This window comes from Mustelus asterias, chromosome 22, assembly GCF_964213995.1.
Source record: "Mustelus asterias chromosome 22, sMusAst1.hap1.1, whole genome shotgun sequence".
Classification (NCBI taxonomy): Eukaryota; Metazoa; Chordata; class Chondrichthyes; order Carcharhiniformes; family Triakidae; genus Mustelus; species Mustelus asterias.
This window is the reverse complement of record NC_135822.1, coordinates 73,440,360-73,453,605: the sequence shown is the minus strand read 5'-3', so window position 1 is coordinate 73,453,605 and position 13,246 is coordinate 73,440,360. Positions and strand designations below refer to the sequence as shown.

The 13,246-nt window shown below is 47.5% G+C and overlaps 1 protein-coding gene across 1 annotated transcript in view; it reads left to right on the top strand.

The window, feature by feature from the left end:
- Positions 1-6,924, top strand: part of LOC144510195 (GDNF family receptor alpha-2-like) — a 361,038-nt gene extending 354,114 nt beyond the window's left edge. Inside the window, exons 8-9 of the mRNA XM_078239675.1 lie at positions 4,091-4,144; positions 5,883-6,924. Coding sequence (XP_078095801.1) covers positions 4,091-4,144; positions 5,883-6,041 — 213 coding nt within the window. The 3' untranslated portion in view covers positions 6,042-6,924. The remainder of the gene's footprint in view (positions 1-4,090; positions 4,145-5,882) is intronic.
- The last annotated feature ends 6,322 nt before the right edge of the window (positions 6,925-13,246 follow it).

Below are 13,246 nucleotides of genomic sequence, written 5' to 3'. Positions count from 1 at the left end.
TTCACTGGCAACCTTTTAGCTTTGACAAAGGGTCACCTGGACTCGAAACGTCAGCTCTTTTCTCTCCTTACAGATGCTGCCAGACCTGCTGAGATTTTCCGGCGTTTTCTCTTTTGGTTTTACCGGCAACTAAGTATTACTGGAAGACTAACACTCGTGTGACGTAGGAAACACATCAACCAATTTACGCATAGCAAGCTCCCACAAACTTGCATGGAGACGATGAGCATATTATTTGCTTCTACTGATATACATTCTCTCTTCCACCTTCTGCCTTCGGGAAAAAGATACAAAAGTCTGAGGTCACGTTCCATCCGACTCAAGAACAGCTTCTTCCCTGCTGCTGTCAGGCTTTTGAATGGACCTACCTTGCATTAAGTTGATCTTTCTCTGCACCCTAGCTATGACTGTAACACTACATTCTGCACTCTCTCCTTTCCTTCTCTATGAACGGTATGTTTTGTCTGTAAAGCACGCAAGAAACAATACTTTTCACTGTATGTTAATACATGTGACAATAATAAATCAAATCAGATCAAATCAATGAGAGATAAATATTGGGTCAGGCAACATCCATTGCTTCCATACCCAAATTGTGATGTCTTGTGTCCACTCCAGGGACTAAACAGGTCATCAGTTTAGCATCTCTGCTTCACTGGAAAGAGATGATGTGGAGATGCCGGCGTTGGACTGGGGTGCCACATTAAGAGTTTTAACAACACCAGGTTAAAGTCCAACAGGTTTATTTGGTAGCAAATGCCATTAGCTTTCGGAGCGCTGCTCCTTCGTCAGATGGAGTGGAAATGTGCTCTCAAACAGGGCACAGAGACACAAAATCAAGTTACAGAATACTGATTAGAATGCGAATCCCGACAACCAACCAGATCTTAAAGATACAGACAATGTGGGTGGAGGGAGCATTAAGCACAGGTTAAAGAGATGTGTATTGTCTCCAGACAGGACAGCCCGCAAGAAAGAGTGCAGAGAAGATTTACTAGGATGCTACTGGGACTTGATGGTTTGAGTTATAAGGAGAGGCTGGATAGACTGGGACTTTTTACTATGGAGCTTAGGAGGCTGAGGGGTGATCTTATAGAGGTCTATAAAATAATGAGGGGCACAGATCAGCTAGATGGTCAATATCTTTTCCCAAAGGTAGGGGAGTCTAAAACTAGAGGGCATAGGTTTAAGGTGAGAGGGGAGAGATACAAAAGGGTCCAGAGGGCCAATTTTGTCATTCAGAGGGTGGTGAGTGTCTGGAACAAGCTGCCAGATGTAATAGTAGAGGCGGGTACAATTTTGTCTTTTAAAAAGCATTTAGATAGTTACATGGGTACGATGGGTATAGGGGGATATGGGCCAAACGCGGGCAATTGGGACTAGCTTAGGGGTTTTAAAAAAGGAATGGCGGCATGGACAAGTTGGGCCGAAGGGCCTGTTTCCATGCTGTAAACCTCTATGACTCTACGACTCCATCTCACTCGAAGGACAGCACCTCTGATAGTGCTGCACTCCCTCAGTCCTGCTCTGCTCGCCTAGATTCTGGGCTTAAGTGTGTGCAGTGGAAATTGAAACGGCAACCTTTCTGGCTCAAAAGCGCGAGTGTTACCCAGTGAGCCACTGCTGGTACAAAACACATGATAATACATGCCTGCGAATTCAGACAAAGTGGTGTGTGAATTCATTAATTTGCCCTGGAGACTACTGGTAGTCAGACAAGGATTGATGAGCTTTTCTTTGTGAATGCGGTGCTTGCACAAAGGAAAGTAGAAGCTTAACGAACATGCTGACCTACTTGAGAAACTCGCTTCATTTACATATCAAAAGCCAGTTCTGCGACCTTATCACTAGTTTTTCCTTAAAAGTCCCCCCCCCCCCCCCCCCCCTCTGCTTTGCATCCAAGGTCAATTATTTCTTTTGGGATTTGCACAACTTTTCACATGTAAAAGTGGGGTTTGGTCTTCACAAAGGAAGCAAGCTGAACAGACCAAAGCTGTTGCGTGCAGTTGTTCCAGACCCGTGTTGTTCAGCTGCAGGTAGGATTATTATTGCTTGGAATTAGGGTCAGACAGCAGTCACTGGGTCACTGAAGATACTTAAGGCTGAGATTTTGACCAATGAGCCGGGTGGAAGGAGGTCGGACAGGAAAGTGGAGTTCAGGGAGCTCCGGTTTCCTCCCGCAGTCCAAAGATGTGGGGGTTAGGTTGATTGGCCATGTTAAATTGACCCGAGTAAGTTGATCTTTCTCTACACCAGTGGTTCCCAAAGGGTGCGGCGCGCCACACTGGTGCGGCAAGAGAGGATTGCGAGTGTGGCGGGAAGATTCAAGGACAGTCAAAGAAACATTTAAACATGGATTAGATATTTTTCCAAAGTGATTGTTTTATACTTTCTGGATGTCCCATGATCATATTATAAAGTAGTTGTGTTCTATGTTATGAATCAAGCACTGCTAGGAGTTGTTTCTTTTTTGTTTTTGAATGCATTTCTTATCAATAAAAAATTCGGTGTGACGCCAGCAAATTTTTATTCTGAAAGTGCGGCCCAGTGAAAAAAGTTTGGGAACCACTGCTCCACACACTCGCTGTGACTGTAACACTACATTCTGCACTCTCTCCTTTCCTTCTCTATGAACGGTATGTTTTGTCTGTATAGAGCGCAAGAAACAATACTTTTCACTGTATGTTAATACATGTGACAATAATAAATCAAATTAAATCAAATCAAAAGGTCACAATCAGATAAGCCATGATCTTATTCGGGCGGCACAGTGGTTAGCACGGCTGCCTCACAGCGCCAGAGACCTAAGCTCGATTCCCAGCTTGGGTCACTGTCTGTGTGGAGTTTGCACGTTCTCCTCGTGTCTGCGTGGGTTTCCTCCGGGTGCTCCCACACTTCAAAGATGTGCGGCTTAGGTTGATTGGCCATGCTAAATTGTCCCTAGTGTCAGCGTAAGTATGGGGATAGGGCCTGGGTGGGATTGTGGTCAGTGCAGACTCGATGGGCCGAATGGCCTCCTGCTGCACTGTAGGGATTCGATGATTCTTTTGGCTAAGATGGAGTGCAATGCCTTTTCTTGTCAGCTGGGACCTTATTTGTCTCTCTGGTGGGGATGCAGAATTGGATTCAATTGGAATTTGGTTTCTGGAGTGAGCAAGGAGATGGATGAAGGGTCCATCAGGTCCACGCTGAGAATTGGCTTTGTAACTTTAAGAATGGAGCAAAATTTTAAAAAGGAACTATCTTATTGAGTGGCAGAACAGGTTCGATGGGTCAAATGGCTAACTCCAGTTCCCATTCCTTCTGATCTTGTGAACTGATAACTGAAAGAGAGAGAGCAATTTTGGTTTGATTCATTATTGTCGCATGTATTAACATACAGTGAAAAGTATTGTTTCTTGCGCGTTATACAGACAAAGCATACCGTTCATAGAGAAGGAAACGAGAGGGTGCAGAATATAATGTTATAGCCATAGCTAGGGTGTAGAGAAAGATCAACTTAATGCAAGGTAAGTCCATCCAAAAGTCTGACAGCAGCAGGGAAGAAGCTGTTCTTGAGTTGGTTGGGACGTGACCTGACTTTTGTATCTTTTTCCTGATGGAAGAAGGTGGAAGAGAGAATGTCCGGGGTGCGTGGGGTCCTTAATTATGCTGGCTGCTTTGCCGAGGCAGTGGGAAGTGTAGACAGAGTCAATGGATGGGAGGCTGGTTTGCGTGATGGATTGGGCTACATTCGCGACCTTTTGTAGTTCCTTGCGGTCTTGGGCAGAGCAGGAGCCAAACCAAGCTGTGATACAACCAGAAAGAATAGTTTCTATGGTGCATCTGTAAATGTTGGTGAGAGTCGTGGCTGACATGTCAAATTTCCTTAGTCTTCTGATTGTCTCAAGGTTTTGGCCAGGATTTCCCACCTCCCACTGCCCCATGGCGGGTTTTCTGGAGGCGGAGAAGAGTCGCCATTAGCGAGTGGGTCGCCCGATGGTGAGCATCGCAAACGGCCATTGGCTTTAGTGGGATGGTAAGATCCCACAGGATTTTTGTGGGTATGTACGATAGATAAATTAATGATGACCTTGTCTTCTTGTTGCAGGATCACGAACCAAAGTTCAACACTTCCAAAGAAAAAAGTCTCTGTCTCCCCGAGGTACATTTCATTTTTGATGCGGGTTTCACACCAGTCACATTCCTACCCCAGCAGGGAAATGTAGTGAGATTGTTTGGGTCTGGAGGAGCCCTTGATGAGCACAGTTCACCGGTTTCCACCTCAAGTGAACGGCCTTCAGCCTGGGAGCCACTTTCCAGCATTTAAACCAAAGCAAAGCCAGTCATAGAGTCATAGAGGTTTACAGCATGGAAACGGGCCCTTCGGCCCACCTTGGACCCGGAGGAAACCCTCACAGACACGGGGAGAACGTGCAGACTCCACACAGACAGTGACCCAAAAGGAATCGAACCCGGGTCCCTGGTGCTGTGAGGCAGCAGTGAGTCATAGAGGTTTACAGCATGGAAACAGGCCCTTCGGCCCAACTTGTCCATGCTGCCCTTCTCTTTTAAGCCCCTAAGCAAGTCCCAATTGCCCGCATTTGGCCCATATCCCTCCATACCCATCTTACCCATGTAACTGTCTAAATGCTTTTTAAAAGACAAAATTGTACCCGCCTCTACTACTACCTCTGGCAGCTTGTTCCAGACGCTCACCACCCTGTGTGTGAAAAAATTGACCCTCTGGACACTTTTGTATCTCTCCCCTCTCACCTTAAACCTATGCCCTTTAGTTTTAGACTCCCCTACCTTTGGGAAAAGATATTGACTATCTAGCTGATCTGTGCCCCTCATTATTTTATAGACCTCTATAAGATCACCCCTCAGCCTCCTACGCTCCAGGGAAAAAAGTCCCAGTCTATTCAGCCTCTCCTTATAACTCAAACTATCAAGTCTGCACTCTTTTGAGTTTAATAATATCCTTTCTATAATGGGGTGACCAGAACTGCACACAGTATTCCAAGTGTGGCCTTACCAATGTCTTGTACAACTTCAACAAGACGCCCCAATTCCTTTATTCAATGTTCTGACCAATGAAACCAAGCATGCCAAATGCCTTCTTCACCACTCTGTCCACCTGTGACTCCACTTTCAAGGAGCTATGAACATGTACCCTTCGATCTCTTTGTTCTGTAACTCTCCCCAACGCCCTACCATTAACTGAATAAGTCCTGTCCTGGTTCAATCGACCAAAATGCATCACCTCGCATTTATCTAAATTAAACTCCATCTGCCATTCGTCAGCCCACTGGCCCAATTGATCAATTGGTAATCATCTGGGGTTTGAAGGAAAATTGAGCTGCCAGGTCTGACAAAGGGTGCCACCCTCAACAGCTGCACACAACACTGTGGCCCAGGCCATTCAGCAACAAGCTGCATTCATATAGCACCTTTAAACGTCCCAAAGAATGCCACCATTCGAAAATTGGCCGGTGAGTGACATCAGGAGATAGTTGGCCAGGTGACCAAAAGCTCGGTCCAAGGGTTTTAGGGTGGATCTAAAAGGAGGAGGGACGGGGGGGAGGTTTCGGGTGGAACTTTCAGAACTGAGGGCCCTTTGGAGCGAAGGCGCGGCCGCCAATGGCGCAGCGATTAAAATCAGGGGTGGGGAAAAGGTCAGAATTGGTGGAACGCCAGATATCTTTGGTGGGTTGTTCAGTTGGAGGGGGTTGGGGAGGGGCTGTGAGGCCGCAGTGGGATTTGAAAATGGGGATGGGAATCCAGCATGAGCCAAACAGGCAGCAGAATGTGGCTAAAAATGGAGAGGGAATGTGAAAACCTTCCCACTGCGACTGTTTTTTCATGATAGATGAGTGAGTGGCACTCTCTTTCTCTTTCAGACACAAGTTCCTGCACTGACCAAGGACAAGATGAAAGACCTGGATAAATTACCAAGCTACACAGATCCAAGAGATGGGCGCTCATTCGGTGCACGCATCCATGCCAGTGTGGCATGGGTCGCAATTTCCTGTTATATTGTAACAACCTTGACATCATAGGAGCCTCAAGGAGCCCTTGAAGAATGTCCACATCCATCCTACGTAATTGAAAAAAAAATGATACCCCTGTGGAGATAATACAAATATGATTGGTTGAATTTTAAGGGAGTAAAGGCAAAGAAAAGTTGTGATTGCTTTGGTAGAAATGTGTTAACAGAAGTCTTGGTCCCCAAGGTGTAGGCTTCTCATGGACACGATGCTGTGAACAGACTGGGGCCTTGCTTCCTTGAAAAAAGCGCGACTGCCTCTTCAAGCCTAGCTGATAGGCCGGAGCCTCAGTACCGGGCTGCTTATTGGACTTGAGTAACCAGTTAGGCTTCAAAAAAAGCCTTCCGAATTGGATCACCGTACATCTCCTCTCTCGACGGCCAAGGCCCAAGGACAGGATTCCAATTTGGTCACACAGCTGCTGTGATTAACGGTTGTATCAAACCACTTCTCTGTTTTATTGTCTGTACGTTTTAGCACCCCCCCCCCCACTCCCCCCCCCCCCCCCCACCCCACCCATCCACCCTTTCCCCCATCCCACCTGCTGTCCTCGGAGTGGCGGAGAGGTACTGGTGTGTTAAAACTCCCACTCTTTTCTACACTCAATATCATTTATACCCAAGGGAGTGTACAAGTTCTGTTTACGTGTGAAAAAAATTGTTTCCCCTTTTGTTTCGGGACTTTCTAGAAGTGTGTCTCATGCAGTAATCGATGTCAGCCCAGCTTGCAACGCTCCTGCGAGCTGTCTGTGCAATTATACCGTCATTGTATAGTGTATTATTTTAACAGCATAAACAGGAATATATCTCTACCAAGGAAACTTCTTGGAATTCACCTGTTATTTTCTTCCTTATCCTTCCATGTTGGTTGAAGCGGGATGTAAAGAAAATTTGACATTTGGTGGTGTGAATGTTTCAGAAAGAAATAAAGAATGCCAGCTTCAGGCTGCTCTCGAGAAACTGTTTCACAATGGGCACCGCGCAGGGCAAGGGGCTGTGCCACCCGATTGGCAAGGGGCTGTGTCACCTGAGTGAGATTGTTCTGCCAACGTCAAACTCTGTACACTCACACTGGAAGTGGGAGGGAGAAGCCCAGTATTTTCTTGAGTAAAGTTTTAAAGTTTATTTATTAGTCGCAAGTAAGGCTTACTGCAATGAAGTTACTGTGAAATTCCTCTAGTCGCCACACTCCGGCGCCTGTTCGGGTCAATGCACCCTAACCCGCACGTCTTTCGGACTGTGAGAGGAAACCGGGGCACCCGGAGGAAACCCACGCAGACACGGGGAGAACGTGCAAATTCCACACAGACAGTGACCCGAGCCGGGAATCGAACCCTGGTCCCTGGTGCTGTGAGGCAGCAGTGCTAACCACTGTGCTACCGGGTAACAGACTAGATTGGATTTTGAGCTCCTGAGAACACCCCAATACATTGAGATGAGGATGTTTTGGGACAGATTTCTTTATTCCTCACCACAGGAGCTTACTTCACTCCTGGGGTGGCACGGTGGCACAGTGGTTGGCAACAATGCCTCACATGGACCGTGAACCTGGGTTCGATTCCAGCCTCGGTGTCTGTGTGGAGTCTGCACGTTCTCCCCGTGTTTGTGGGTTTCCTCCGGGTGCTCCACAGTCCATAGATGTGCAGGTTAGAGTCATAGAGGTTTACAGCATGGACACAGGCCCTTCGGCCCAACCTGTCCATGCCGCCCAAGGTGGATTGGCCATGGTAAGCGCGCGGGATTATGGGGATAGGAGGGGTGGGCCTGGGTAAGATGTTCTTTTGGAGAGTAGGTGCAGACTCGATGCGCTGAATGGCCTCCTTCTGCCCTGTCGGGATTCTGTGGTTCTAAACCACCCAGTGCTGGCTGACTCTTCTCCCCATACGTATCTGAGAGTAATTAACTAATCAATATCCAACACCTCTTCACCTTATTATCTTAAACAGACGCCAACACAGACAGTCTTCAAGCATTTGCTGAAGGTTGACTTCCTGATACTTGCTCGGTCCTGGATCTGTTCAAAACGGGTCCCTAAATGAGGCTACATTCGGAAAAGCTGGTGGTATCAAATGATTTCCTGTGGGAGAAACATTGGGAACAGGATGAGACCATTCAGCCCCTCGAGCCTGCTCTGTTATTCAATCATAGAATCGTACAGTGCAGGAAAGGCCCTTCAGCCCAAAACGTTTATACTGACAATAACTATCACTGAAGGCGCGCGAATCCCATCTTGCTGCACTTGTCCCATACCCTTGAATACGATGATATTTCAAGTGCTCATCCAAATGGTTTTTAAAGGTTGTAAGGTTTCCATCCTCCACTACCTTCCCAGGCAGTGCACTCCAGATTCCCATCACCCTCTGAGATCAGATCACGGCTGATCTGTATCTCAACTCCATTTACCCAGCCTTTGCTCCACATTTCTTGTGACCCTTACCCCAGCCTAAAGTGACCCTTTCAGAGTCCTGAAACCTTGACAAATAAACCTCCACATCCGAAATAAATTCATCTACGTACATTCCAGGGGTGAGGAACTTCAGTTCAGAAGATAGACTCGAGAAGTTGGGACTCTCTTCAAGTTTTTAGGTGTCCAGATCACCAACAACCTGTCCTGGTTCCCTCCATGCCGACACTATAGTTAAGAAAGCCCACCAATGCCTCTACTTTCTCAGAAGACTAAGGAAATTTGGCATGTCAGCTACGACTCTCACCAACTTTTACAGATGCACCATAGAAAGCATTCTTTCTGGTTGTATCACAGCTTGGTATGGCTCCTGTTCTGCCCAAGACCGCAAGGAACTACAAAAGATCCAAAGATGTGCGGGTTAGGTTGATTGGCCATGCTAAAATTGCCCCTTAGTGTCCTGGGATGCGTAGATTAGAGGGATTAGCGGGTAAAATATGTAGGGATATGGGGGTAGGGCCTGGGTGGGATTGTGGTCGGTGCAGACTCGATGGGCCGAATGTCCTGTTTCTGTATTGTAGGGTTTCTATGATTTCTATGATGAAGGTCATGAATGTAGCCCAATCCATCACGCAAACCAGCCTCCCATCCATTGACTCCGTCTACACTTCCCGCTGTCTCGGCAAAGCAGCCAGCATAATTAAGGACTCCACGCACCCCGGACATTCTCTCTTCCACCTTCTTCCTTCGGGAAAAAGATACGACTCAAGAACAGCTTCTTCCCTGCTGCTGTCAGACTTTTGAATGGGCTTACCTCGCATTAAATTGATCTTTCTCTACACCCTAGCTATGACTGTAACACTACATTCTGCACTCTCTCCTCCTCTATGAACGGTATGTTTTGTCTGTATAGCGTGCAAGAAACAATACTTTTCACTGTATGTTAATAAATCAAATCAAATTAAAAATCCAACTTAACCGGCAACATCCCGAGTGTTGGAGAAAAGGGTGTTCCAGATTTCTGCTGCAGTGTCTGTGAAAAACTGCTTCTCCATTTCACTGCTCAGTGCTGGTGTTCTGATGTGAGGGAAGGGTTGGGTATGCACAAGTATTTAACACTAAATAATACTGCTGCTGAGGCAGCAATTTTGTCGGCCACACGGTCACTGCAGTGCAACAGTCCGGTGAGCTCGATTGTGAGCTCGATTGTGAGCTCGATTGTGAGCTCGATTGTGAGCTCGATTGTGAGCTCGATTGTGAGCTCGATTGTGAGCTCGATTGTGAGTCATCCTTCGGAAATGCCAGGACGTTCATTCTCTCTCGCCTCTTGCCTCACGAATGTGGCTTGATGTTTTATGTGAGTGGTCATCACTGCTAACCTGTCCAAACCTGGTCACAGATGCTCTGTTTGAGGGGTGCGAGTGTCTGTGGAGTGTGGTTGGCGCCTCCAAGTTAATGACCACCAGCCAATGGCAAGGCAACCATAGAACATAGAACATAGAAAGCCACAGCACAAACAGGCCCTTCGGCCCACAAGTTGCGCCGATCACATCCCCACCTCTAGGCCTATCTATAGCCCTCAATCCCATTAAATCCCATGTACTCATCCAGAAGTCTCTTAAAAGACCCCAACGAGTTTGCCTCCACCACCACCGACGTCAGCCGATTCCACTCACCCACCACCCTCTGAGTGAAAAACTTACCCCTGACATCTCCTCTGTACCTACCCCCCAGCACCTTAAACCTGTGTCCTCTCGTAGCAACCATTTCAGCCCTTGGAAATAGCCTCTGAGAGTCTACCCTATCCAGACCTCTCAACATCTTGTAAACCTCTATCAGGTCACCTCTCATCCTTCGTCTCTCCAGGGAGAAGAGACCAAGCTCCCTCAACCTATCCTCATAAGGCATGCCCCCCAATCCAGGCAACATCCTTGTAAATCTCCTCTGCACCCTTTCAATGGCTTCAACATCTTTCCTGTAATGAGGTGACCAGAACTGCGCGCAGTACTCCAAGTGGGGTCTAACCAGGGTCCTATAAAGCTGCAGCATTATCTCCCGACTCCTAAACTCAATCCCTCGATTAATGAAGGCCAGTACGCCGTACGCCTTCTTGACCGCATCCTCCACCTGCGAGGCCGATTTAAGAGTCCTATGGACCCGGACCCCAAGGTCCTTCTGATCCTCTACACTGCTAAGAATGGTACCCTTCATATTATACTGCTGCTTCATCCCATTGGATCTGCCAAAATGGATCACCACACACTTATCCGGGTTGAAGTCCATCTGCCACTTCTCCGCCCAGTCTTGCATTCTATCTATGTCTCGCTGCAACTTCTGACATCCCTCCAAACTATCCACAACACCACCTACCTTGGTGTCGTCAGCAAACTTACCAACCCATCCCTCCACTTCCTCATCCAGGTCATTTATGAAAATGACAAACAGCAAGGGTCCCAGAACAGATCCCTGGGGCACTCCACTGGTCACTGACCTCCATGCAGAGAAAGACCCCTCCACAGCCACTCTCTGCCTTCTGCAGGCAAGCCAGTTCTGGATCCACAAGGCAACAGCCCCTTGGATCCCATGCCCTCTCACTTTCTCAAGAAGTCTTGCAGGGGGGACCTTATCGAACGCCTTGCTGAAGTCCATATAGACCACATCCACCGCTCTTCCTTCGTCAATGTGTTTGGTCACATTTTCAAAGAACTCAACCAGGCTCGTAAGGCACGACCTGCCCTTGACAAAGCCGTGCTGACTACTTTTGATCATACTAAACTTCTCTAGATGATCATAAATCCTGTCTCTCAGGATCCTCTCCATCAACTTACCAACCACTGAGGTTAGACTCACCGGTCGGTAATTTCCCGGGCTGTCCCTGTTCCCTTTCTTGAATATAGGGACCACATCTGCAATCCTCCAATCCTCCGGAACCTCTCCCGTCTCCATCGACGATGCAAAGATCATCGCCAAAGGCTCCGCAATCTCCTCCCTCGCCTCCCACAGTAACCTGGGGTACATCCCATCCGGTCCCGGCGACTTACCAACCTTGATGCCATTCAATAGTTCCAACACATCCTCTTTCTTTATGTCCACATGCTCGATCCTTTCTGTCCACCGCAAACCAGCAGTACAACCACCCAGATCCCTTTCCACCGTGAATACCGAGGTAAAGTATTCATTAAGCAGCTCCGCCATTTCTAACGGTTCCGCACAAACTTTTCCCCCTTCACCTTTTAAGGGTCCTATGCCTTCACATCTCATCCTTTTACTCTTGACATATTTGTAGAAAGCCTTGGGATTCTCCTTAATCTTACCCGCCAAGGCCTTCTCATGACCCCTTCTCGCTCTCCTAATTTCCTTCTTAAGCTCCTTCCTACATCCCGTATACTCCTCTAAATCCTTAACACCTCCTAGCTCTCTGAACCAGAGTGAGATCCTCCATCCACCAGTTTCAGTGAGTGCCAACACTTCACCTCAGCGTTTTTCCGTAAAGACTGAAACGCTGCGGTCGTCTCTGGTAGTCCCGGTGTCAAAATATCTCGACAAATAAACCTCCACATCCTAGATAAATTAATCGACATACATTCCAGGGATTCACTTCAGAAGGTAGACTGGAGAAGTTGGGACTGCCTTCTTGAACAGGAGGAGGTCGAGAGGAGGTTCAAAATCGCGAGGGGTCTGGATCGAGCAGACAGGGGTTACTGTTCCCACTCATGTAAGGATTGAGACCCAAAGGGCACACCACCATCTGGAGGTTCCTCTCCAATTCACACACTGTTCCTTAAATGTCACTGGGTCAAAATCTTGCAACCCCCTCCCCCCCTCCCTAACAGCACTGTGAGTGTACCTACACCCTCGGGATGGCAGCGGTTTAAGAAGGCAACTCACCACCACCTTCTCCAGGGCAACTAGGGATGGGCAATAGAGTCTGGCCTAGCCAGTGACACCTACATTTCATAAAACAAATTTTAAAAATAACTTTGTGTTGTCAACTCAAAGCAGTGTGTCGGAATTTGTTCGATCCTGACCAGAAAGTTTCAAGCTTTGCCTCAGGTTATGAGCAGTTGACCCTCAGTGCTGAGGGAGTGCTGCACTGTCAGAGGTGCCAGCTTTTAGACAAAATGGTAAACCCAAGGCTTGTCTGCCTTTTCCGCTGGATAATTTCCAGCATTATTGGAGGAAGAGGCGAGGGTCCCAATGTCCTCGCCAATGCTTCAAGGGGAGCATAAACGCTGGCCAGGATGAATTTAGTCAGGAGTGCTGGACATTATCTGTGACGCACATCAGCTCATCAGGTTCTGTGGTCGTTTAATTTCATTGCTGTCTGTGGGGCCTTTCTGTACATGAATTGGGTTCCAATGTTTGTATCCATAATGGCTGTGACTACACTTTATTGGTCATTCCCCTGAGAATGGACAACCCTGAGGACTGGTTAAGTTGCTTTATAAACACAAACTCTTCATTTATGAGCTGATCTGTTATAGGAACATAGAAACTAGAAGCAGGCGGAGGCCGTTCGGCCCTTCGAGCCTGCTCCGCCATTCAGTTTGATCATGGCTGATCATTGAATTCAATATTCTGATTCCCCCTTCCTCCCCATATCCCTCGATCCCTTTAGCCCCAAGAGCGAAATCTAATTTTTTCTTGAAATCAGACAACATTTTGGCCTCAATTACATTCTGTGGGAGTGAATTCCACACATTCACCACCCTCTGGGTGAAGAAATTTCTCCTCACCTCAGTCCTAAAAGGTTTACCCCTTATCCTCAAACTATGACCCCTAGTTCTGGACTCCCCCCCCCCCCCCCCCCACCA